This window comes from Rhinopithecus bieti, unplaced genomic scaffold (genome assembly GCF_001698545.2).
Source record: "Rhinopithecus bieti isolate Rb0 unplaced genomic scaffold, ASM169854v2 scaffold_56643, whole genome shotgun sequence".
Lineage (NCBI taxonomy): Eukaryota > Metazoa > Chordata > Mammalia > Primates > Cercopithecidae > Rhinopithecus > Rhinopithecus bieti.
In genome coordinates this window covers 4,202-28,349 of record NW_016821655.1, presented here as the reverse complement: position 1 = coordinate 28,349, position 24,148 = coordinate 4,202, and the positions used below count along the sequence as shown (strand labels likewise).

Sequence of the window (24,148 nt, the reverse complement as noted above, 5' to 3'; positions counted from 1 at the left end):
GACCTGAGCAGCTCCAGGTAAGGTAGTGAATCTGGCCAGGAGGAGCAGTGCTATGAGAGAGAGAATGAGGGTATGGCATTGGGAGTGTTGATGAAAGACTAGGATCAAAAGGTAACTGTCTAGGACTTGGCCTTCTGCATGGATACCTTATTATCTCCTCTAGGAGGTGCTGGATATCACAAGGCTGTTGTTGGCTGAACTGGAGAAAGAACCAGGTGGTGAGATCGAGGAGAAGACTGGAAAACTGGAGCAGCTGAAGTCTGTATTGGAGATGTGAGAAAGGGGATAGCAAAAGGGAGCCAATAACAGTGAGAGTTGGGGTGCTGGAACAGAAAATAAACTGTGACTTTATCCTGCAGGTATGGTCACTTCTCAGGTATAAACCGGAAGGTACAATTGACTTACTACCCTCATGGAGTAAAAGCTTCTAATGAGGGGCAAGGTAAGATGTAGTCCCCCTTACCATTACCTCTCAGATCTTGTGTTCTTTTTATTTTATTTTTTGTCTATCTTCTCTCCCCACCTATAGATGACCTATACCCCAAATTACGTCTCTGGTCTCCTCAGAAGACCTAACATTTAGATGTTCCCACTACTTTTCTTAGATCTAGACCATTCACTGCCCCTTGTTTCCTCAGATCCACAGAGGGAGGCTCTGGCCCCATCTCTGTTGCTGGTACTGAAGTGGGGTGGAGAACTCACTCCTGCTGGCCGTGTTCAGGCTGAGGAGCTGGGGCGAGCTTTTCGCTGCATGTACCCTGGAGGACAGGGTGAGTGTTTTGGGGAGTAAACACATAGCGGGGCCGGGATAACATGATTAGAGAGTAAGTTGAGGAAAATGAAGTGACAGAGACAGTGGGGAAATGAATATTTTTTCTTCACGAGTATTTATAGCAGTCCATTCCTGGTCCCCCGCTTTGTCCCCAGGTGACTATGCTGGCTTCCCTGGTTGTGGGCTGCTTCGTCTCCATAGCACTTTCCGCCATGATCTCAAGATCTATGCCTCTGATGAGGGTCGTGTTCAGATGACTGCTGCTGCCTTCGCCAAGGTGCATACTACAGTTCTATAGTCCCAGTTTCCATTAGGTAGAGAAGCAGAGAATTTAGAGAACCAGTTGGAGCATTTCAGGGTGCTTGTAGGCCAACTCAGAAGTTTCTGCATGTATTGGACCCATTTTGTACTACTGAGAATGAGCTGAGAATTATCAGTGAGGGTAGGCCCCATCTCTTCAACCAGGTCCCATTCGATCCCTGGGACCATCTAGGCCTAGGGATACTGACCTGCAAGGGAAAGAAATAGACCTTGTGCTTTCTCTTTAGGGCCTTCTGGCTCTAGAAGGGGAGCTGACACCCATTTTGGTGCAAATGGTGAAGAGTGCCAACATGAATGGGCTACTGGACAGCGATGGGGATTCCTTGAGCAGCTGCCAGCACCGGGTGAAGGCTCGGCTGCACCATATTTTACAGCAGGATGCGCCCTTTGGCCCTGAGGACTACGACCAGGTCAGGCTCTAAAATAACCTGGATCCCCAAGTCCTAGAATTCTCAATAGTAGGGATCAATAATAGCGGTATTTACTGCATGCCAGGCACTGTTTTAGTTGTTTTACACATATTATTTAATCCTTACAGCAACCCTTTGAGATACATACAGGTCCACAGTCTGTTATGCGTAATTTTGAAAGTTAAAAGATTTTTTCTTGACATTAAGATTCATTTGGCAGCTAAACCTGACACAAACTGTCATAAGATTTTATAATCCTTAGTTTTGCCACTTAGTGTAAATAGTCATGCATTTTGTGGCAGAAATATTAATGTGTTTGGTTGTGCCATAGGCCCTGTTGGAGGTATTATATACATATGGCGTATATACTGTATTCACTTCTAAATTCCCACACATTCTCATTCCAAAGCACAGCTCAGATCCCAAGGACCCTGAACTAAAGAATGTTTCAGTTATCCATTGTTGCATAATAAACTACCCCAAAACATAGTAATCTAAAACAACAACCATTTTATTATCTTTCACAGTTCCAGGCTCATCTGATCTTGCTTGGAGTCTCTCCTGAAATTGCAGTCAGATATTGACTGGAGCTGGAACCATCTGGAATTTCAGCTGGGATTGTGGGATGGCTGGCTCTCTCCCTCTGCATGCTCTCCCAGTAATCTCAGTGCCTCTTTTCTCCACATGGTTCTTCATATGGTTTCCGTAGCATGATAGTTGGATGTATTAAATGGTAGCTGTAGGGATATTCAAAAGCAGAAGCTTGGCCGGGCGCAGTGGCTCAAGCCTGTAATCCCAGCACTTTGGGAGGCCGAGATGGACGGATCACGAGGTCAGGAGATCGAGACCATCCTGGCTAACACAGTGAAACCCCGTTTCTACTAAAAAAATACAAAAAACTAGCCGGACGAGGTGGCGGGCGCCTGTAGTCCCAGCTACTCGGGAGGCTGAGGCAGAATGGCGTGAACCCGGGAGGCGGAGTTTGCAGTGAGCTGAGATCCGGCCACTGCACTCCAGCCTGGGCGACAGAGCGAGACTCTGCCTCAAAAAAAAAAAAAAAAAAAAGCAGAAGCTTAGAAGCTTTCTTAAAGTGTAGGCCCAGAATTAGCACAACATAACTTTGTTATTTTTTATTGGTTAAGCAGTCACCAGGCCAGCCAGTTTTAAGGGAAGGGAAGGAAGACAAATAATTGATGGTGATCTTTAAAGCACTACGAGGACTACAGATCACAAGGACTTTCTTCCCATTTTACAGATGAGGAAACCTAGGCTCAGAAGAATCTAAGCAATTTTCCTCATGTCATCCAGCTAATACAAACCCAAGGAGTCGAACTCCAAAACCCAGGCTGTTACATTGTTTTACAGTATTAATTCTAGTATATGCCATTACCCAATATGGTCATTCTTTTTCCTGCATATCTAGGCCACAATTTACCAGGCAGTGGTTTTCTACTCTTCCCACTCCTCGTTTCTGATAGGTTCTTTTAAAAAAAGTTTAAAAATTTAAAATTGTGGTGCTACTTTAATCATTTTGAAGTGTACAGTTCAGTAGCATTACATGTATTTACACTGTTGTGTAACATTTCTGATTGGTTCTTAAATGAGCTAAGTAAACACATTGCTATGATCCCGTAACATTTTCTGTGTTCTCTGAGTAGGACTTGATAAGGAACAGGACGTTGCTCCTTTATTTCCTAATCTGTTGCTCACTGTCAGACTCAAAAAAGCTAAGGCAGCTTTCCTTTTCTGCCTTGCCTTCTTTTGCAAGCAAGAATGAAACTTGTGAGGACCTGAATAGAATTGGGCATTTTCAGCCACAATCTTGATTCTCCCTCCCCATTTCTCATTGACTGTTACTGTCCTAAAAGCCTGAGTCGGAACCCAGTTTTGAGGCAGCATTTCTACTCTAGGCTCAGGCTAGCATCTTGTTTAGAGGAAGAAGATGATGTTATCTCTGATCTCTACTCATGAAAACATTCTGTGGAGATTTTGAGGGATTTTGGTTTAATCCTTATTCTCCAGTATTTTCCATGTGTATTCTAGAGCCCTCAAGAAAAGAACTTAGGTCTGTTTTATTTTCTCTGGACTCTAAGACTCTTAAAATCAATCCTTCTTAGATGACTATATGCTAGAGCAGTGCCCTTACCTGAAGGCCTAGAGCTGCTACTATGCCCAGTAACCTAAGAATGCTCACTGGAGTGAACCAGCATACAGATCTGTATTGTGGGTAGTCTCTGTGTAATAAGCTCACAGGAATCTGGGCAATTAGTGCTGAGCTTATCTTTCTTTTCTTCTCTCAATTCTTCATAGCTGGCTCCCACCAGAAGTATTTCCCTGCTCAACTCCATGACTATCATCCAGAATCCTGTGAAGGTCTGTGATCAGGTATTTGCCCTGATCGAAAACCTCACCCACCAGATCCGGGAACGAATGCAGGACCCCAGGTCTGTAGGTGGGTATGAATACTATCTTCCCTTCAAGGTCTCGGGTATGGATGGGTTTCTCAGGCATTCTTGTGTCATCTCCTAAATGTCAGAGACCAGGCCTCCTCCTCCCTCTGGTTCTACTTCAGAGTCGTCAGGTCTTTGGTTGGAGGTAAAATCTTTGATTCTTATCTGATTTCTGCCTTTCTTCCAGACCTGCAGCTCTACCACAGTGAGACACTAGAGCTAATGCTACAGCGTTGGAGCAAGCTGGAGCGTGACTTTCGACAGAAGAGTGGGCGCTATGATATCAGTAAGATCCCTGACATCTATGACTGTGTCAAGTATGATGTGCAGCACAATGGGAGTCTGGGACTTGAAGGCACAGCAGAGTTGCTCCGTCTCTCTAAGGCATTGGCTGATGTGGTCATTCCCCAGGTGTGTCTTGTATAAGGGACCTAGCCTGGGGATGAGGATGTTGGGAAGGAAAGAGAAAAGGTAGAAAGGAAGGGTGATTTGGGACTAGAGGAAAGCCACTTGGAGGAGGAATAAGTTGAGTTTCTACATTTCTCAGGGTCCAGTCTGGCTCTTGGTAAGTACAGGAGGCTAATTCAGGAGACACCTGGAAGAGGGGGAATGTAGTGGATATGAAAGAAGCCCTAGACGTGAGGTGAAGACAGGCATGATCTTGGTCCTGGGAATATGAGGCATGAGAAAACAAGATTTATTGAGGTATTTATTCCTGGCCTGTGGCCCCTAGGAGTACGGGATCAGCCGGGAGGAGAAACTGGAAATTGCTGTGGGCTTCTGTCTTCCACTGTTGCGGAAGATACTGCTTGACCTGCAGAGAACCCACGAGGATGAGTCTGTCAACAAGCTGCATCCCCTGTGAGGGAGGGCTGGGAGGGGTGTTGGATGGAGGGAGGGGCATGTCAGGGAGTCTTGGGGGAATCAAGGCTGGGACAGCCTGGGGAAGCAAGAATAGACAAGATTTTGGGATGGAAAGGAGAGAAGTCTTTGAGGTGGGAGAAGAGAGTTTGCAGAAGGGTGGGAGGAGGATTAACTGACTGTGTGAGTGATTTAGCTGTTATCTCAGGTACTCCCGAGGCGTGCTCTCCCCAGGTCGCCACGTTCGAACGCGTCTCTATTTCACCAGTGAGAGCCACGTCCACTCCCTACTCAGTGTCTTCCGTTATGGAGGACTTCTTGATGTAAGGATCCTCCTTCTTCTTTAGCCTGTGAACAGATTTTTTTCCCAGCATTCTTTCACTCTTCTCCTCATGCTTTTTAAATGAAAGCTTTCTCCCTTCTCATTAGCTCCCTGCTCATTCCCTGCCTCCCTTTTCCTTAAGCAATGGCTTACCTCTTTTTGCATTTGGTAGGAGACCCAGGATGCACAATGGCAGCGAGCTTTGGATTATCTTAGTGCCATCTCAGAGCTTAACTACATGACCCAGATTGTCATCATGCTTTATGAGGACAACACACAGGTGAGGAGCTAGCAGGTGAGGTATGAGAGGAAGGCCCCTTCTTTTGACTTCTATTTTTAAAAAAACTCACTTATCCTTATAATTTGGAGAATCCAGCTAGGTATGGCACTTAGGCACAGATGACACAGAGCATCCAGGAGGTTCTTACTGGAACAGAAAATATGTTCTGGGATATTGCTGAGCCAGAGAGATCACCTAGAACACAGCTCTGACATTAGGAAGAGTATGGAATTTGGGACAATGTTATAAGTCTTATTTTCTTAAACATGGTTATACATGTACCTTCTGCATATGGCTCCACAATGATACTTTTTTTTTTTTGAGACAAGGTCTCACTCTGTCACCCAGGCTGGAGTGCAGGGCTGCAATCTGAGCTCACTGCAGCCTTGCAACCTCCTCCTCCTGGGCTCAAGTGATCCTCTCACATCAACCTCCCAAGCAGCTGGGATGACAGACATGTGCCACCATGCCTGGCTAATTTTTTGTATTTTTTGTGAAGATAGGTTCTCAACATGTTGCCCGGGCTGGTCTCGAACTCCTGGACTCAAGTAATCTGCCTGCTCCAGTCTCCCAAAGTGCTAGAATTACAGGTGTGAGCCACTGCTCCCGGCCCAGAAGATACCTTTAAATGTGCTGTATGCACCATAGCCAAACTGAGTTATTGTGGAAGGTGATGGGAACGGTTGTAAAGCTGGAAATTCAAAAGTCACGTGCAATGACGAAATCATAAATGGTGGAGACGAGGGAATGAGGATCCTGTAAGAGACAATATATAGTTGAAAGGAAGCTATAACAGGTCAGCCCCGGAGTGGGACAAGACACTGAATTCCTGGGAGGATGAATCCTCTTGAGTTCCTCTCTACTTCCACCACAGTATCCCGCTTCTCCCAACTTCCCCCTCTTGTGGTGATGCCCCATAGGATCCCTTATCAGAGGAACGGTTCCACGTAGAGCTACACTTCAGCCCTGGAGTGAAAGGTGGTGAGGAAGAAGGCAGTGCCCCAACTGGCTGTGGATTCCGTCCAGCCTCTTCTGAGGTGGGTCAGAGTGCTGGGATTTGGGACTGAAGGAACCAAGTGGTGGGAAACGGTACAGGGAAAAGTAAAAGGGTTGGGTAGTCTGGGATTAGGAGTTTGGAGGCCATTAACACCTCTCTTATCTGCCTTTTTTTGTATAGAATGAGGAGATGAAAACCAACCAAGGCAGTATGGAGAACCTGTGTCCAGGAAAGGCATCAGATGAGCCAGACCGGGCATTGCAGACTTCACCCCAGCCTCCTGAGGGCCCTGGCCTCCCAAGGAGATCACCCCTCATTCGTAACCGAAAAGCTGGTTCCATGGAGGTAATGAGAGGTCCTTGGGAAAGAAATGAAGGGGTGGCAGTGCTCATAGGACTATATCCACAGATCCTCTAGATCCCCTTGGGGGTACTCTTGGGACTTGAAGCAGAGTCCTCCTGCTCTGATTGATGTTTTACTTAATCTCTCTTTCAAGCTGGTCTCTCAATAGAGCTTCTTTAACCTGGTTGCTACGTCTCAGATTAAAGAGTTGCCACTGAGGGGTGCCTGAGAGATAAGGGTTTAAAGAGATAAGATTAAGGAGGAGGGCTCTGGATGAATTTGAAAAGGTAGTTCTTTAAAATGAAATCTAGTAGAAACAGCTTGAACTCTGGGCTAAAATCCCAGTCTGATACTTGGAAGCTGTGTGACTTGCTGGGTAACTTCTCTACACTTCTCTGGCCTTAACTTCTCTAAGCCTCAATTTTTTTTCACCTCTAAAATGTGAGTAGTATCCACCTTATAGATGCTCAACAGACAGTAATATAGTAACAATACAATTGATATTTAAGGTCCGGTCCTCTCCAGCTCTTGGTCACCTTGGGTAAAAATTATAGCTCAGATAGGAGCAAATACCTGGCACTTTTTCTGTACTGTCGTTCCAGAAAGTGGGTCAGCCAAGAGCTTTGTCTGTCTTCCTCTTGTTCTGATGAGGATCTTTATCAGCATGGGCCTGTATTCTGCTATTCTTGAAGTTTGTCTTAGTTCTGGTTCTAGATCTTTAGCCTAAAGGAAGTAAGTGTTATTAATCTCACATTATGTCCAGCTAACCATCTGAGCTTTTTGTTTTGGTCTTTTTCCTGGAAAAACTGTTTCTGTCTTTGGCCCAATTATATCCCCCCTCCCTTTTTTTTCCTATCTAGCTCCTTCTGTATCACTTACATTCATTTTGACACCACAATTTATCCCTGTCTCAGAGACTTTGACTATCTGATTTAGATTCTGCTCTGTCCTAATGACTCTGTTCACCTGGCTCAGTGCCAGGTCTCTATCTTAGAGGAATTGGTTTTTCCATTTTAGGGATCTATCAGAAGAATCCATAATGAGCTGACCTAGGTTCAGCAAAAGGTTTGCAATTCAGATTTTGGAGAAAGCTGAGAAGATGAACTGCAGTCTCTTCTTTTGATTCATCCTTTACTTCCTGATTATTTTAAGGTGAAATTGACATTGGTAATATGCACAGTTTCTTTAGGTAGGATATACATTATTTTATCTTTGAGTGTAAGTTGGTATCCGTAGTACTCTATTACCCTTCATACTCACATGCAGTAAATCACATGGATAGAATGACGCATAATCTTCCATCAATAAACTGCTCCTCCAAATGTCTTTCCTATTCACGTGGTCTGCTAGTCTCTCCTGGTGCTGTTGTGCTTGAACCACGCCCCTCGCCCCCCACCACCATTTTCTTGTGGTTTATGCAGTTATAAGACATAGGCAGCTGGGTGTGGTGAATCACACCTGTAATCCAAACACTTTGGGAGGCCTAAGTGGGAGAATCATTTGAGGCCAGGAGTTCAAAACCAGCCTGGGCAACAGGGCAAGATCCTGTCTCTACAAAAAAAAATTTTTTAATTAAAAAATGTAAAAAAAGAAGGCACAGGCAAAGGAAGTCTCAGTAGTATCATCTCTCGGCTGATAAGATTTTGATTTTCTTTCTTTCAGGGGCTATAGGAAGCCCTATTGTAAATTCCACATTCTTCTTTATCAAGTTACTGCTTAGACCCTGGGCTATCCAGGGTGATGGTTGGTCCCAGGTATTTTCCTTTCAGTTTTGCAATGACCGAAAATCATCTCTCTCTCCTTGGGTCACAGAGCCTCAAGTCTAATATTAATATGTATTCTTGGCTTATAAATATTAGGATCCCACTTGTCCTTCCCCCATCCTTTTCTCCTCTTGTCATTCTCATAACTTTTTAACTGTTTGATTATAACACTTATGGACCTTTCATAGCAAAGCTTATGCCCTTGCTGGTCATCCTCTCTAGCCCCTGTATAGCTCTTGCCTGTGGGCACTGGGCTTTTGGGATCCTGGGTTTAAAGGAGCGTGGACCGGCTTTCCACCGGTTGATTTGCAGGTCATGAACATCGCAGTGCACAGGGGACCTGGACCTCATCCCTTGCGCGGGACGGCGGCCGCCAGGGAGGTCGGAGACCTTCCCCCGGCCTTCCCAGCCATCGGGGCCTTTTACAGCCCCGGGCTGTGTCCCCCACTTCCTTGGCATCCCTTTGCACCCAGGTGTCCCATCCCTACCTTTACCTTCCTGTTTTCATTCTTGTCTTTGCCTTTTTGGGATCTAGGGGACTCGCACTATCTAGGTGGGATGATGTGTGTATTGGGGTTGTGTGGATGGGGCCTTGTGGATTGTAAGAATTCTGTTTTTGTTTCTAGGGGTTGAGGGATTAGTTGGAGGGGGAGGGCTTCTTGGTTCAAACCAAGAATATAGTATGGTTGCCCCAGTGCCACGCTGTCCCATGGAAGAAGAGAGGGCCCAGACTTTCTTATTTGTGGGCTGGAGCCATTTGTGATTGGGTTATCTTGAGTTTGTGGGGGGTGGATGGAACATTAGGGAAACTTGGCTTGCTGGAACTTGGGAATGGTTGAATAATGATTTCTTTCCAAACTCGATGGGAATGGGAAGGGCTCTGGGGAAAAAAGGGCATCTTGGAAAATAGAAAGTAGGCTTCTAGATATAGGAAAGATGCCCCCAGGACAGTTCCTTCCATAAAAGTGGGGCACTTTCTGTTCCTTTCATCCCTCTTCTACCTATAGAATCCTTTTGGTTTTCAAACTTTCTACCATTGCTTTGGCTTTGGTAGGGACAGGGAATTTAGGACCTGGGTTTTTATGCTTTGGTTGAGGTCGGCAAAAATGGATTAATATAGAGTCTTTTGTTCTGCAGGGGTTTTACTTTCTGAGACTTCATCTCAGCTGGTGGGCTACCGGGCTCTTTTCATCTTCACGGGGCCCACCACCAGAATTGAAGCATGGAGTGGGCTTTACGGTTATGGTTTGCAGCCTTCTACCTATTGTTGGAACAAATGGGGGTTGTCTGTCTGTTCTTTTCAGGTTTTTATTGTGGGAACCTTTGGTCTTTTGGGTTTGGTGACCATCCAGTCAGGTGGAGATTATCAGGTGGAGGCACGGTAGGAATAGAGGATGGAAGTTATGGGGAAGCCATGGTTAGAATGTTGAACTTGGATCAGATGGTTGTTTCTCCCCAGGTGAAGGTGTTATCTCTTGGTTTTATATTACCCAATCACCTGTTCCCTGGCCAAAAAGGCATTTTTTCTGGCTTTCCCTTCTCATTCCTTTATCTGTCCTCCAGTCTGCTCCCAGGCCTTAAGGCCCATGGGAGGGGACTCTGAACCTTCAGGGGTTAATCCGAGAACAGGAGCTATAAATAGAGGTACTTGGCAACCTCGTAACATGTATTTCCCTTCATTTGAACATTGTGCCACTGTCTTTCCTCCTGGAACCTGTGTTTTTCCATCCCCACTCTTGCCCCTTCCTCCCACATGCCCTTTCTCCCAATCATTGCTTAAATCCTGTAAACTTTTTCCCTTCCTTCTGGAAAAACGGGACAAGTCTTGGAGACTGGTTTGGTAGTTGGCAGGGAGGGCATTCTCTCAGGACTTTAAGGAAATGTCTCCTTTGTTTTTGGATCCCCTGGAAAGGGGAGACGAACATCATTTCAACTTTTTGAGAGCACCAGACGGGCAGGAAGGGCCAACCTCAGAGGGTATTGGGTATTTCTTTGGGTGGGGGGTCGGTCCTTGGGAAGAAAAACTATCTCTTTGGCACAGTGCCTTGTGAAGCCAGTAACTAGAACTGGGGAGGGTCGGATGATTGTGTTGGGGCCTGGGACTTGGTCCCTTGCTCTTTCTGTCTTGTCCTATCATTCTATTTGGCCTCTATTTTTTTGTTTGCTTTTTTCCCTTGGACCCATTTCTTGGCAAAATGTGTCAGCTTTTGGATGAGCAAGAGGGAGAAAGGTTTTGATAAACTTTCCAGGGGCTATTTTATTGAGGGAATAGTTGCCTTCTAGATTCCTGAAAATGAGGAAAGATAGTTCTGGGGCTGTGAAGGAAGTAAATTGACCAAAGGTATGTAATGATCTGGTCCAGGCGCAGTGGCTTGATGCCTATAATATCCAGCACTTTTGGGGACCGAGGGGAACAAGCGATCACTTGAGGTCAGGGAGTTCTGAGGAACTAGCCTGGCCAACATAGTTGAAACCATCTCTACTTAAAATACAAAAATTAGCTGGGGGCATGGTGGGACCCCATGGCCTGTAATCCCAGTCTACTGGGGAGGTTTGAAGGACATGAGGATTGCTTTGGATCCAGAAGGATGGAGGTTGCGAAGTTGAGCTGTGATTGTGCCTATACTCCAGCCTGACCTGGGTGACAGAGTTGACCTCCATCTCAAAATTACAAAAAGAAAAAGAAAAACAAACCAAAACCGAACACACAGTAGTGTACCCCTATGACATGGCCTTCTTCCCAGATCCCAGTAGGAATAGGTTCCAGGCAGATAGAAAAAAGGGAGATTAGGGTGTGGTTGGCCCAGTTAAGTGGGCCATGGGGTATGCTTACAAGGGGAACAAGGCAGAAGTTGTGGACATGAGCTGGTTGGCAAGATTAGGGTGGTGGGTAAGGTAGAGACACCCTCTGAGATGATCTGAGGACTGGGCAGAACAGAGTTGGCACGACTGCACCAGAAAAGTATTCAGTGGAGGAAGTGTATGTAGGACAAAGCTTGGGGTGGTCTGGGATAGAGCCAGCTAGTTTTAGCTTCGCTGAAGAAAAGCAGTCATATTTAGCAACTGTTATTACTCTCTGGAATCTCATTCCAGAGCCTGTTTGAACGTGAAAGGTGGAGGAAGTTGCTGTATAGAGGAGAGGTCCTGAATTCCTGGGTTGGAATCATCAGCCATTTGAACTTCCTGATTGCTCTGGTGACCCCGAAATCCTGGGACCCCTGAAACCATGGTCCCTTCTTGGTGGCCTCAAGGGAATTGAACTCCTTTCCACTCCATCCATAGGGAAACCCTATGAATGTTAAGTCACAAGCCAAATCCAGGGTCTTGGCTAAGATGGATTTGGAAATAGGGAGGCAAATCCTGAGAACTTGGGTGTCAGTCTTGTTTCTTCTTGACAACTCTGTCCTTATAGGCTATAGTAGGAGAAGGGACCGTGGAGTCCTAACCCTCCTCTAGATCAAATGTTGGGGACAGTGACTGGTCTGACTTATTCCATACTTGAGAGAATATTCAAATTTTATTTAATCCTCTTATTGGCAATGGAGTTCTCTTTGCTTTCTTTGAATTTATATGTGTGGGCAACTGGCTTGCAGCATAGGCTTACAAGATAATACATTTTTGAGAGCAGAAAAAAACATGTCTTTATGTTGTTTCCTGTATTCCTTCTTAGTAGGGTGCTCATCACATAATAGGCATGCTTTACATGCAATTAATTGATTCTTCACATGCCCTTCAATTTGTGTCCATCTTGACTTCAGAAACTGTGCTGGTTCCCAAAAAATAGTTATTTATTTTCTAACAATACAATTGGTCGTCAGAGTCAGGAGACCTGGATTCTAGTCCAGCTTAACTTCTAAAAAACTAGGTGACCTTGAGCAAAGGAGGTCCCTTTTGGATCTCGGTTTCCTCATCTCTAAAATAAGAAAGTTGAACTGGATGGTCTCTGAGTCCCTTCTAGCTTAAAAAATTCAATGAGACAGGGGGCTGTGGCTCACACCTACAATCCCAGCATTATGGGAGGCCAAGGTGGGAGGGTCACTTGAGCTCGGGAGACCAACTGGGCAACATAGTGAGACCTCGTTTCTACTGAAAACAAAAAAATTGTCCAGGCATGATGGTGTATGCTTGCGATCCCATCTACTTGGGAAGCTAAGGTGGGAGGATCACTTGAGCCTGGGAGACCAAGGCTGCAGTGAGCTATGATTGTGCCACTGCACTCCAGCCTGGGCAACAGAGTTAGATCCTGTCTTAAAAAAAAAAAAAAATTGTGAGCCTCATACTTTCATTCTTGGGAAAGGTAAAAAGGCCTGAAGGGAGGGGATGTTGAATGAAAAGCTTAGGAAGGATCAGAAGGGTGCCAGCTGAGTGTTCAGAATCAGTCTTCTAGCTTCAGTCGAAGGCTTTTCCTTTCAAACCTACAAGGACTAGATTTCTGAGTTTCTTAAGCTATATATCCAGGGTAAGGGGTGCCCAATTAAATCTAGGGGGAATCTAGAGGGACGTACCTATAATTTGAGCATTTCTGAGAGCCACCTGGAGAGCACAGTCTATCCCTTTCAGTAGCGTTGAATCCCCTAATATGACTAACCCTGCATTTGTAGTGGCCTCTTGTCTCTGCCATGTAACTCTTCAGAAGAATCCCCCTTTTGCTTGCCCACTGTGACTATGCAGAAGTGTAAAGCCATTTGTGGTTATGTGGAATGGCCACATGGTGGTGGCTCTGAATGGCTGTGTGTGTCTTGATGTTATGTGAAGTTGTGTATAGTTCTGTGTGATAGTTGTGGCTTTACGTGGCTACTAACACACTCCCGGCCTTGCAGGCTCACAGTGCACAGGGCTGTTCAGCACCACAGTGCTGGGTGGCTCCTCCAGCGCCCCGAATCTTCAGGACTACGCCCGCAGCCATGGCAAAAAGCTACCACCTGCCAGTCTGAAGCACCGAGATGGTATGTGGGTGGGTTTTGGGGGATAACTCCTTTTTTCACTTGTCTCTCAGCAAGGACATAGCTCAAGAACTATTCATGCTTAAGATGACATTGGCCTTATAACAAGTTTTCTTCATCAGTAATAGATAGGAGAAGGCACCAGGACCCCTTCCACCTCTCCATTTGCATTCCCTCTTGCCATAAAAATACTATTATTTATGCTTATCCCTTCATAATCTCCCACATACAGTCCTGCTGCATCAGTTTGTACTCTTTCCTGGATTCTGGCCTGTAGGGGTAAGGACCAAGGAGGATGATGCATGGTTGGGAGGAATATAGTGAAACCTCAAATAAAATCCAGCAAACTGGGTTTAGGGAAGGGAATGTTGCTCAGCTAAGGCAGAAAAGATAATATGGAAAGAGACTGGGGGAAGGGATGAATATTTCTGTGACGATTTTATTTCCAAATGACCAGAAAGAGGACACAGTGGTAAAATTAGGGTTGTTTGTAGGGGTGTATTGTGGTAGAGATGACACATAGATTCCTGAGAGATTTACCAAAGGAAGAGATTGACATGTGTTAGTTAGAAATCCAAGGGATGGGGAGGGGAGCAGGACAGATAACTAACTTTAAAGAACAGACTATCTTGCGGGCAAACTCCAGAACAGAGGGTGGGGACAAGGGTGGGTATAATCCCCATGATGTCTTTTCTCCCCAGAGCTCTTGTTTGTCCCGGCCGTAAAACGATTTTCTGTGTCGTTTGCAAAGCATCCGACTAACGGTACGTTTGCTTCTGACTCAATGTCATTCCTCCTCACCATGTCACCTCTAGACACTTGACTCTGAGTTTTGACACTGACTTTGCCTCTCTTTCCACTGTGTTGACACCCTGCTGTCTCTGAATGAGCCACTCACTAAGTGTCCCTCCTGGGATGGTTTCCTTGTGACAGCCTTAGTCTTGGTTGCAGCCTGGCTGCCCCATCCCTGTGGCAACTCAGGGTCTTACTTCCATAATCACCGTCATCACTTTTGTCAGCATCACCACCAAAACACCATCAAAACCTCTCCCTTTCCTATCACATGACTGCCAGGCTGTGTACAGATATGATGGTTACCCTTCTTAGGATGGGAATAGTGTTTCCTAGATTGATTCCATTTCTTCTCTTCTCCCATACCCCCAATTCCTCGGCTTATATAACTTTGATCTTTCTGTTTTTTCTCCAACTCTTTTGTTGGGGTAGATGTGGATAACTAGTTTGTTCCTCTTTTGGAGCAATGCTGCAGTTCCCAGCTCCTAAGCCTACTTATATGGGTGTTAGTCTTGAGTATATAGTTTCCCATCTCCATATTTCTTTCTCCTGCCATTATGTGTATGTTGTGTGGCTCTTGTGCTCCTGACATTTGCTTTATGTTACTACTAACCTAGTGCCTGGGCCTAGAAAACAAGAGCCCAGGTTGCTTTGGGATAAAAAATAAAAAGAAAAGAGTAGGAGGTAGTAGGTAAAAGAAAAAGGACCGTACCTTGAGTTTTTAAGTGTAGTTTCCATGTGGCACCAGCCTACCTATGAGATGTCTGCTGGGGATTCTGGGGGAGCTTAGGAATGAATAATATTTTAAGAACATTGAAGAACCGGGTCTGCCCACACTGCGGTGGGAGAGCTTGGAGATCTCTGTAAACCATAAATTGAGGGGTATGGTCTCTTTGTAGGGTATAGCAGGAGAACCGAGGCTCACTCTCTTTGTAAGTTTTATCCTTGGTATCCTTATTTTTCTCTCTGTATTATATTTTGTCTTCAAGGTAAATCTAGTTTTTTAGGTATGGTTTTCTTCTGTTCAAGAGCCAAGACTCTCTGAGGGAAGTAAAATTAGACTAGAAAACCTCTATATGCTAATCTCCTATTGCCTAGCAAGTGACAGCTGCTAGATTTTAGCCCAGTCAGGTTGTACATCTTCACAAGGCACTGCTGAAATCTCTCCCTAGGTTGACTAGCCTATGCTGGCTCAGTTTATCCCTGCCCCCAGGCTCCCAATTGTGCCTGTGGCAGGAATTCCCATTCAGAGCCTCATGGGTGTGCCCGCTCATTTAGCTTCAAGCTCTTCTGTCCTTCATGTGCCACAGCCATCTCCAGAATAGAACCTGATGCATCAATAGCACAGCCTGGGACTTGGACTTAGGGTCCACAGTATAGTACGAGGAACGTGGGCTACTCAAATCAGAGCTAAATCACATATCTCCTAGTTCTTAGGTGCCATAAGAAAAGACCCAAGTCCATAAAGCAGACCCTCAGACCTATGTACCTCCAGTTCCCCAAAGCCCTGTTTAGCAGCCTCACCCATTGAAGAAGATTTAATTCTGTCAAAAGGAGGTGAGGAAAAAAGAGCTGGATAATGCAGGTATTGTGCAGGAAAACAAATTTAAGATCCCCAATACCCTGCACACTTCCTCAGGGGTCTTGTGGCCTCCTTTGTTTTTCTTGTGCTGGAGCTTGGAGGCTAATATGCTTAAGAAGCCAGAATCTGGGTTCTACCTGTTGACAACAGCAGAAATTTGGAGCTGTATGTCACTTGCTGAGGAAGATTATCTAGATTCAATTTGACTCTCAAGAAATATGAAGGCTCTCCTTCATGGCCAAGATCTTGCTTAACTGACCAACAATTACAAAGTGGATGTTTTGTCTGTAGTTGCAGATAAGTCACAGCAGCTCTGTCATCACCATCTCCTTGCCATGATATCTGGCTTTGAAACAGCAGCTAGACATACTGGACCTGGCTTTGGAAAAGAGGCAAGGCAGTATGTCTTCACACTTTGATGGGAGAGCAGCCCTCAGCCTATCCCTGCCTCTGTTCCTGATAAGCTGCTGTTATATCCTGGAACTATATCCAGCACACAAGTATAGCCTGTTACTAAACTGCACACTGAACTCACCAAAGTAAATTAATAAAGTGGGAAAGACTGTGGCTCAGGCTCATCCAGAATGTCAGCATGTGACCACTGGATTTGTCAAGTCCATTATCTTCTAGGGACCCATGTAACTATGTGACCATTGGTACATACAGTTAGTGCTCACAAGATTAGCCTAGGTAGAGCTGAAATCTGTCCTGACATCCAAGCTAAGGTCTCTGAAGACCACAGTCTCATGGGATCACCTTGTGGAGCCAGTTCTGGTCTGGGAGTTTTGAGCAGTCATCCTCAGCTGCCTTGATTCTACCTTCTCTATACCAACATCCCGTATTCAAGTTCTTGTCCATCCTCACATCATGTCTTAAGATCCCATACCTTTTCTCTAAGATCTTTCCCTGTTGTTCCTCTTACACTCCTCTCCACATGCCTTTGACTGCCTTCAACCTTTTGTAGCTCAATTACATGCATCCACAAAGTTTGCCAAGTAGCTAAAATGAGGGGTTCAGAATCAAAGCTTTTCCACTCACCAGCTGAAAAATGTGCAGTTAGACTCACCAGCAGTGGGAAGAAAATAAAATTTTATCTAACTTTCAGCTTCATAATGGATACAGTATCTCTAAGTCCTGAGTTTTATGTGTACTTTTTTTTTTTTTTTTAAGTGATTGTTTAAACAACAGTAAGGTCAAGGATGGTTAGTCAATATTGGTATTTTCACATATTGATTCCATTTTCCACACATACCGTTTTAAAGGAGTTCTACATCTGGTTTCCTGTCAGTCTCCTGTGCCAGCTGCCTAATACCATCCCTGTCTTTGGCTATCTTAGAGTGTGGTCCAGAAGGCCTGCCCTAAAAAAGAGCCTTTTTAGCTTGACTGTCTTGATACCAATACCATCCTTGAGACTCTTCTTGGAGTGCCTTTGAACTTTTCATTTTTATGCCTACTTCATAAATCCATTCACCTGAGAATGCAGGCCCTAAGTAGGGTTCATCCAATGATGAGGGATCCTGAAGCTGTAGTCAAGACTCCCAGCCACAAAACTGCCAGCTCACCCCTGTTCACAATGATGTGACTGCTGTCTACAAGCACCGACTCAATTATGCTCAAGGAGGAAGGGGAGGACATTGCTGTATGATGAAGTCTCACTTATCCCTTCTTTCAGACTCGTTGTGTGATGACACCACTCTTCTTCCCTGCAAGAGATGCCCAGTGGCTCTGACCATCTCCGCTTCTCTCTTAGCTCACCTTGGATCTGAGTGTCCCCACCTCCCAGTAATGCTTGTGCTAGTCAGTGCCCCCCTCATTGTCTCTCCCTCTTCTCTTTCTCTATCTTTGTGCTTCCTGCCGTGGTCCCCTCACCCCCTCCAGAGCTGCTGGATGACCAGCACCCTGTGGTCCGGTTGCTGCGCAGTTTTTCCTCTGACTGTACAGGGGGCCGGCCAGTCTCCTTGGATGCCACGCTGGCGCATCACCTGCACCAGTGCTCCTACCACCTGCGCCTCTTCCGGAACTGGCTGCGCTCAGGCCAGGATGATCCCGAGTGCCTCTACGGTACCCCCTGCCGCCAAGCTGGCTGCTGCCACTACCCTGGCTGGGACTGACTGCTTTGCTTATTGCACTTCTGGCAGGAGAGCCCACCTATTTCTTTCTCCTGTTTGCCTTGAGATTATGTAACTTGCATTTTAGTGGCTTGGATGGGATTGGGGCCGGACTGCCTGGTAGCTGTAGCATTGGCTGCTCATCCCTTCCTATTCTTCTTTCTCACCGCCCCCTAATGTTACTCATCCCCTAGTTCTGTTCAATACAGGAGTAATCTCTTGCCTTGGAATCTGTTCTTATCACTCTAACACTCTACTGCCACCATCTTCAAATCCAAATGTTTTTCTAGCCACTCTGAAGAGCTAGAGGCAGTAACTTTCCTGCCCTCCTGCCATTAGATCATGGGGGAAATTGAGGCACAGAAGCCTCAATTGTATCCTTGGGGCAAACAAAGGACAGAGCTTAGAAGATGGTCAGGTTATAACCCTTTTGAGTTACGGGCTTTAGTCACTGGTAAACAGGAAGCTGTCTTGCATCGACATTGTTGTCCCGCATATCCTTAGTCCCTTTAAGGAGATGTTGAGGAGGCATAGGAAAGATTGGGGACTGAGAAAGTGGTTGGGATGTGTTTTTCTTGATCCTCCAATGGGGACATTTTTTCCATCACCAGTCCCTAGTATTAGGGTTACATATTTATGTTTACCCTTGACCCCACCCAGACTGATAGACCTACATTGGAATTCTTGGGTTTCGAGCAGAAAATCAGTGCTTTTTCTTTTTTCTAGGGCATTTGCCTCATTTTTCTGGTGAAGTACAAAGATCCTAGCAAGTCTGGGGTTTTCCAGTAGATCAGAAGGGTGAAGCTTTGATGTGATGGAAACTGTCAAGAAAGAACTTCTATCCCCATCCTGTTCATGCATGTGGTTTTCCTGGGCTGAGCTTCATGTGTATTGCATGCCCTCCAGTTTGCATCCAAGTACTCTAGCCTTTCTACCGACATCCTAAATTTGCATGAACCCCTTCTCAGATTCCATGTCCTTCTCCTTAATCTGGTTCTCTTATTCATGATACCCAAAATCTGCTGTTTCTTCCCAGTTCCCTGACCTCCCTATCTCATGTTAGATCTGCAGTTTCACCCCTTACCTCTGGATCCTTGTTTTATTCCCCCAGAAAGTGTGAGAACAATGTTGGTGCTTACCCTACTGGGATTCTGTTTATTTTTCTATGGGACATTGCAAGGTCTCCATAGGTAGCATGAGAGGTGATTTGATTCACCTGGAGGCCTTAGCAGGTAGATATTTTAGGAAATCTGAAAGTGAGAAAAAGAGACTCCCCTAGGGGCTCTAAAGAGTTCCCTCTCCTAAGAGTCTTGGATACCCCACACTCCAAAAGCCACGGACTCTCCTGATGGTTCTCAGGGACTCTCCATGCTTCCTTGTCCAGTTGGGGTATATCTGGCAGGAATAACATTGACTTTGCCCATCTCTTTTCAAACAGGATTTGAAGGGTGTTCCATGGTGCCTACCATCTACCCTCTGGAAACACTGCATAATGCCCTTTCCCTACGACAAGTGAGTGAATTCTTGAGTAGAGTCTGCCAGCGCCACACTGATGCCCAGGCACAGGCATCTGCAGGTATGGATACTTTTATTTTTTACTCTTCTGTCTGCCCCCATGCCCATGCTTCCTAGAATATAAGAAAGTAGTAAATTAAAAAGCTAGTTAGGCAATCCACAAAGACACAAAAGTACCCTTAAAAATGTATAATTGGTGGCTGGGCGCGGTGGTTTGTGTCTGTTATCCCAGCACTTTGGGAGGCCAAGGCAGGTGGATCACCTGAGGTTAGGAGTTTGAGACAAGCCTGGCCAACATGGTGAAACCCTGTCGCTACTGAAAAAAAAAAATACGGCCGGGCGCATTGGCTCACGCCTGTAATCCCAGCACTTTGGCAGGGCTAGGTGGGCGGATCACAAGGTCAAGAGATGGAGACCATCCTGGCCAACGTGGTGAAACCCTGTCTCTACTAAAAATACCAAAATTAGATGGGCATGGTGGTGTGCACCTGTAGTCCCAGCTACCTAGGAGGCTGAGGCAGGAGAATCGCTTGAACCTGGGAGGCAGAGGTTGGAGTGAGCCGAGATCATGCCACTACACTCCAGCCTGGCAACAGAGTGAGACTCCATCTCAAAAAACAAACAAACAAACGAAAAAAAAGCAAACAAAAAAATACAAACATTAGCCGAGCATGGTGGTATGTGCCTGTAGTCCTAGCTACTTGGGAATCTAAGGCAGGAGAATTACTTGAGCCCGGGAGGCGGAGGTTGCTGTGAGCCAAGATCATGCCACTGCGCTCCAGCCTGGGTGACAGAGGGAGACTCCATCTCAAAAAAAAAAAAAAAAAAAAAGGATAATTGCATAGGCCAACTAAACATCATAGAAATATCACTCCTTCCTAAGGTAATTAATTCAGCATAATCCCAATAAAAATATGGTTTTTCTAAAATCAAATCACTTCTGAAGTTTTCATTGAAAAATAAGAACAGTGAAGAGTGAGTTGGGTGCAGTGGCTCACGTTTGTAATCCCAGCAACTCTTGAGGCTGAGGTAGGAGGATTGCTGAGGCCAGGAGTTCAAGACTAGCCTGTGCAGGCCAGGTGCAGTGGCTCACACCTGTAATCCCAGAACTTTGGGAGGCCGAGATGAGCAGATCACGAGGTCAGGAGATCGAGACCATCCTGGCTAACATGCTGAAACCCTGTCTCTACTAAAAATACAAAAAATTAGCCGGGCGTGGTGGTGAGTGCCTGTAGTCCCAGCTACTTGGGAGGCTGAGCCAGGAGAATGGCATGAACCTGGGAGGTGGAGCTTGCAGTGAGCCGAGATTGCGCCACTGCACTCCAGCCTGGGTGACAGAGCGAGACTCCATCTCAAAAAAAAAGAAAGAAAAAGGGACTAGCCTCTGTAACATAGTGAGATCCCCATCTCTTTGGGGGGGAAAAAAAAAAGCTATGCATGGTGGTGTGTGCCTGTACTCTTATCTACTTGGGATGTTGAAGCGGGAGGATCACTTGAACCCAGGAGTTCAAGGCTGCAGTGAGCTATGATCACACCACTGTGCTCCATCCTGGGTGGACAGAGCAAGGTTCTACCACAGAAAAAAGAGAGAGAGAGAGAGTGAGAAGTGAAGAAAACCCTGAAAAGAAGAGCAAGCAAATACTAGCCCTACCACATTTTAAATCATTCTATAAAACGTCATTTTAGTTTTGATTTTTGTGATCATAGCTCACTGCAGTCGGAAACTCCTGGGCTCAAACGATCCTCTTGCCTTGACCTCTCAAAGCACTGGTATTACAGGTATGACAGAAAGACTTTTTTTGAGACAGAGTCTCACTCTGTCACCCAAGCTGGAGTGCAGTGGCAGGACCTCAGTTCACTGCAACCTCTGTCTCTCGGGTTCAAGCAGTTCTCCCTGCCTCAGCCTCCTGAATAGCTGGTATTACAGGCACTAGCCACCATGCCTGGCTAATTTTTGTATTTTTAGTAGAGATGGGGTTTTGCCATGTTGCCCAGGCTGGTCTTGAACTCCTGACCTCAGGTGATCCACCTGCCTCAGCCTCCCAAAGTGCTGGGATTACTGGTGTGAGCCACCACACCCATCCAGAAAGACTTTTAGTAAATAGACTGGGGTAATTGAATAGCCATTTGACAACAATTAAAATTGAACCCCCACTGTATACTAGGATAAACTCCATATGGATCAGAAATCTAAATGTAAAACTTAAATCATGTGGTAGGTAACTCTAAGGGCTTGTTCATCCACAGAAACACCAAAAAGTAAGAAGAAACTGTCAGAACCAACATTTTGAGAACTCTGGAGAATAGTAAAAGATTTGCAGTAACCAGGAGAATGCTGAATCCAGGAAGAGGCAACCTAAAAATGGCAGAAAAGCTTTGCAGCATTTTTACTCACTCTTGCCCCACCCCGCCTCCCTGGCTTGGTTGTACTCTTGAAGATGGCAGCCCATGTTCTCAATGTAGGACCCTGGTTCCGGGTTCCAGAGGGAGCAGAGAAGACCTTATTCTCAAAGAATTTTGTCTGTTCTAATTTGTTGGTGGGCTACTTGAAGGATTGACACAAAGTGCCTACCTTTGTTTTGTCTAACTCTAACTCAGGGCAGAAAAGTGGCTGTGCAAAGAGCATTCCTTAAAAACATTGTAAGGCAAATGAACAACCTGTGCCTGGTCTCAGAATGCACTTTTTTTTTTTTTTTTTTTTTTTTTTTTGAGATGGAGTTTCGCTCTGTCACCCAGGCTGGAGTGCCACCATGTCCGACTAAGTTTTGTATTTTTAGTAGAGATGGGATTTCGCCATGTTGGCCAGGCTGGTCTCGAACTCCTGACCTCAGGTGATCCACCCACCTCGGCCTCCCAAAGGTGCTAGGGTTACAGGTGTGAGCCACTACACCTGGCCAGAATGCACTTTTTTTTTTCTTTTTTTCTTTTTTTTTGAGATGGAGTTTCGCTCTGTTGCCAGACTGGAGTGCAGTGGCACAATCTTGGCTTACTGCAACCTTCACTTCCCAGCTTCAGGCAGTTCTCCTGCCTCAGCCTCCCGAATAGTTGGGACTACAGGTGCGTGCCACCATACCCAGTCAATTTTTGTATTTTTTAGGAGAGACGGGGTTTCACCATGTTGGCCAGGATGGTCTTAATCTCTTGACCTTGTGATCTGCCTGCCTCGGCCTCCCAAAGTGCTGGGATTACAGGCATGAGCCACCACGCCCAGCCCACAATGCACTTTTTAAAGTGTCCACAGGACACTCTATTTATTTATTTAAAGTTGAATTGGTTTATTTTCTAATTTGCAATTCTTAAATGTTTTTATAGAAAATGCAATATTACTTACAGTCAAAATTTTAAGGCCAGGCGCGGTGGCTAACGCCTGCAATCCTAGCACTTTGAGAGGCCAAGGCGGTTGGATTGCCCGAGCTCAGGAGTTCGAGACCAGCCTGGCCAATATGGTGAAATCCGTCTCTACTAAAAATAAAAAAAAGTTAGCTGGGTGTGGTGGTGCACATCTGTAATCCCAGCTACTCAGGAGGCTGAGGCAGGAGAATTGCTAGAACTGGGGAGGTGGAAGTTGCAGTGAGCCAAGATCGTGCCACTACACTCCAGCCTGGGTGACACAGCGAGACTCCATCTCTAAAAAAATAAAAATTAAACAAAAATTCAACCAGTCTTGGTGGCTCACACCTGTAATCCCAGCACTTTGGGAGGCTGAGGCTGGCAGATCACTTGAGTTCAAGAGTTCAAGATCAGTCTGGGCAACATGGCAGAACCCCATCTCTACCAAAAAAAAAAAAGGGCCGGGCACGGTGGCTCAAGCCTGTAATCCCAGCCCTTTGGGAGGCCGAGACGGGCGGATCACGAGGTCAGGAGATCCAGACCATCCTGGCTAACACGGTGAAACCTCGTCTCTACTAAAATACAAAAAAACTAGCCGGGCGAGGTGGCAGGCGCCTGTAGTCCCAGCTACTCCGGAGGCTGAGGCAAGAGAATGGCGTAAATCCGGGAGGCGGAGCTTGCAGTGAGCTGAGATCCGGCCACTGCACTCCAGCCCGGGCGCGACAGAGTGAGACTCCGCCTCAAAAAAAAAAAAAAATTAGCCAGGTGTGGTGGCATGCACCTGGGGTCCTAGCTATTTGGAAGGCTGCAGTGGGAGGATCACCTGAGCCTGGGAGGTGGAGGTTGCAGTGAGCCGAGATTGTGCCACTGCACTCTAGCCTGGGTGACAGACTGAGACCCTGTCTCAAAAATAAATAAATAAATAAAAATAGAAAACTCCAACAGTTTTCTTATTGCAAGACTATTGTAATAAGGTGAGCAGAAGAAAAGCAATCAAGATTTAGGAAAATATAGTAGTGTTTTATGTTTTTAATTTATTAATTTATAGTTTATACTCTTAACGCCTGGGCATGGTGGTTCACGCCTATAATCCCCGTACTTTGGGAGGCCGAGGAGGGTGGATCACTTGAGGTCAGGAGTTCAAGACCAGCCTGGCCAACATGGTGAAACCTTGTCTCTACTAAAAAATACAAAAATTAGCCAGGCATGGTGGCAGGCACCTGTAATCCCAGCTACTCAGGAGGCTGAGGCAGTAGAATCGCTTGAACTTGGGAGGCGGAGGATTCAGTGAGCTGAGATTGCGCTACTGCACTCCAGCCTAGGTGACAAGAGCGAAACTCTGTCTCAAAAAAAAAAAAAA

General features: G+C 45.8%; 1 protein-coding gene across 1 annotated transcript in view; it reads left to right on the top strand.

Annotated features, from left to right (window-relative positions):
* The window catches only part of LOC108520909 (inositol hexakisphosphate and diphosphoinositol-pentakisphosphate kinase 1), a 28,599-nt gene extending 6,469 nt beyond the window's left edge, over positions 1-22,130 (top strand). Inside the window, exons 9-28 of the mRNA XM_017860463.1 lie at positions 2-17; positions 164-273; positions 360-442; positions 639-770; positions 928-1,049; positions 1,321-1,503; positions 3,814-3,955; positions 4,141-4,364; positions 4,687-4,814; positions 5,023-5,137; positions 5,309-5,416; positions 6,337-6,453; positions 6,594-6,759; positions 9,662-9,763; positions 10,082-10,162; positions 13,333-13,464; positions 14,163-14,225; positions 17,714-17,896; positions 19,382-19,519; positions 21,706-22,130. Of these exons, the coding sequence (XP_017715952.1) occupies positions 2-17; positions 164-273; positions 360-442; positions 639-770; positions 928-1,049; positions 1,321-1,503; positions 3,814-3,955; positions 4,141-4,364; positions 4,687-4,814; positions 5,023-5,137; positions 5,309-5,416; positions 6,337-6,453; positions 6,594-6,759; positions 9,662-9,763; positions 10,082-10,162; positions 13,333-13,464; positions 14,163-14,225; positions 17,714-17,896; positions 19,382-19,519; positions 21,706-21,749 (2,389 nt within the window). The 3' untranslated portion in view covers positions 21,750-22,130. The remainder of the gene's footprint in view (position 1; positions 18-163; positions 274-359; positions 443-638; positions 771-927; positions 1,050-1,320; positions 1,504-3,813; positions 3,956-4,140; positions 4,365-4,686; positions 4,815-5,022; positions 5,138-5,308; positions 5,417-6,336; positions 6,454-6,593; positions 6,760-9,661; positions 9,764-10,081; positions 10,163-13,332; positions 13,465-14,162; positions 14,226-17,713; positions 17,897-19,381; positions 19,520-21,705) is intronic.
* The last annotated feature ends 2,018 nt before the right edge of the window (positions 22,131-24,148 follow it).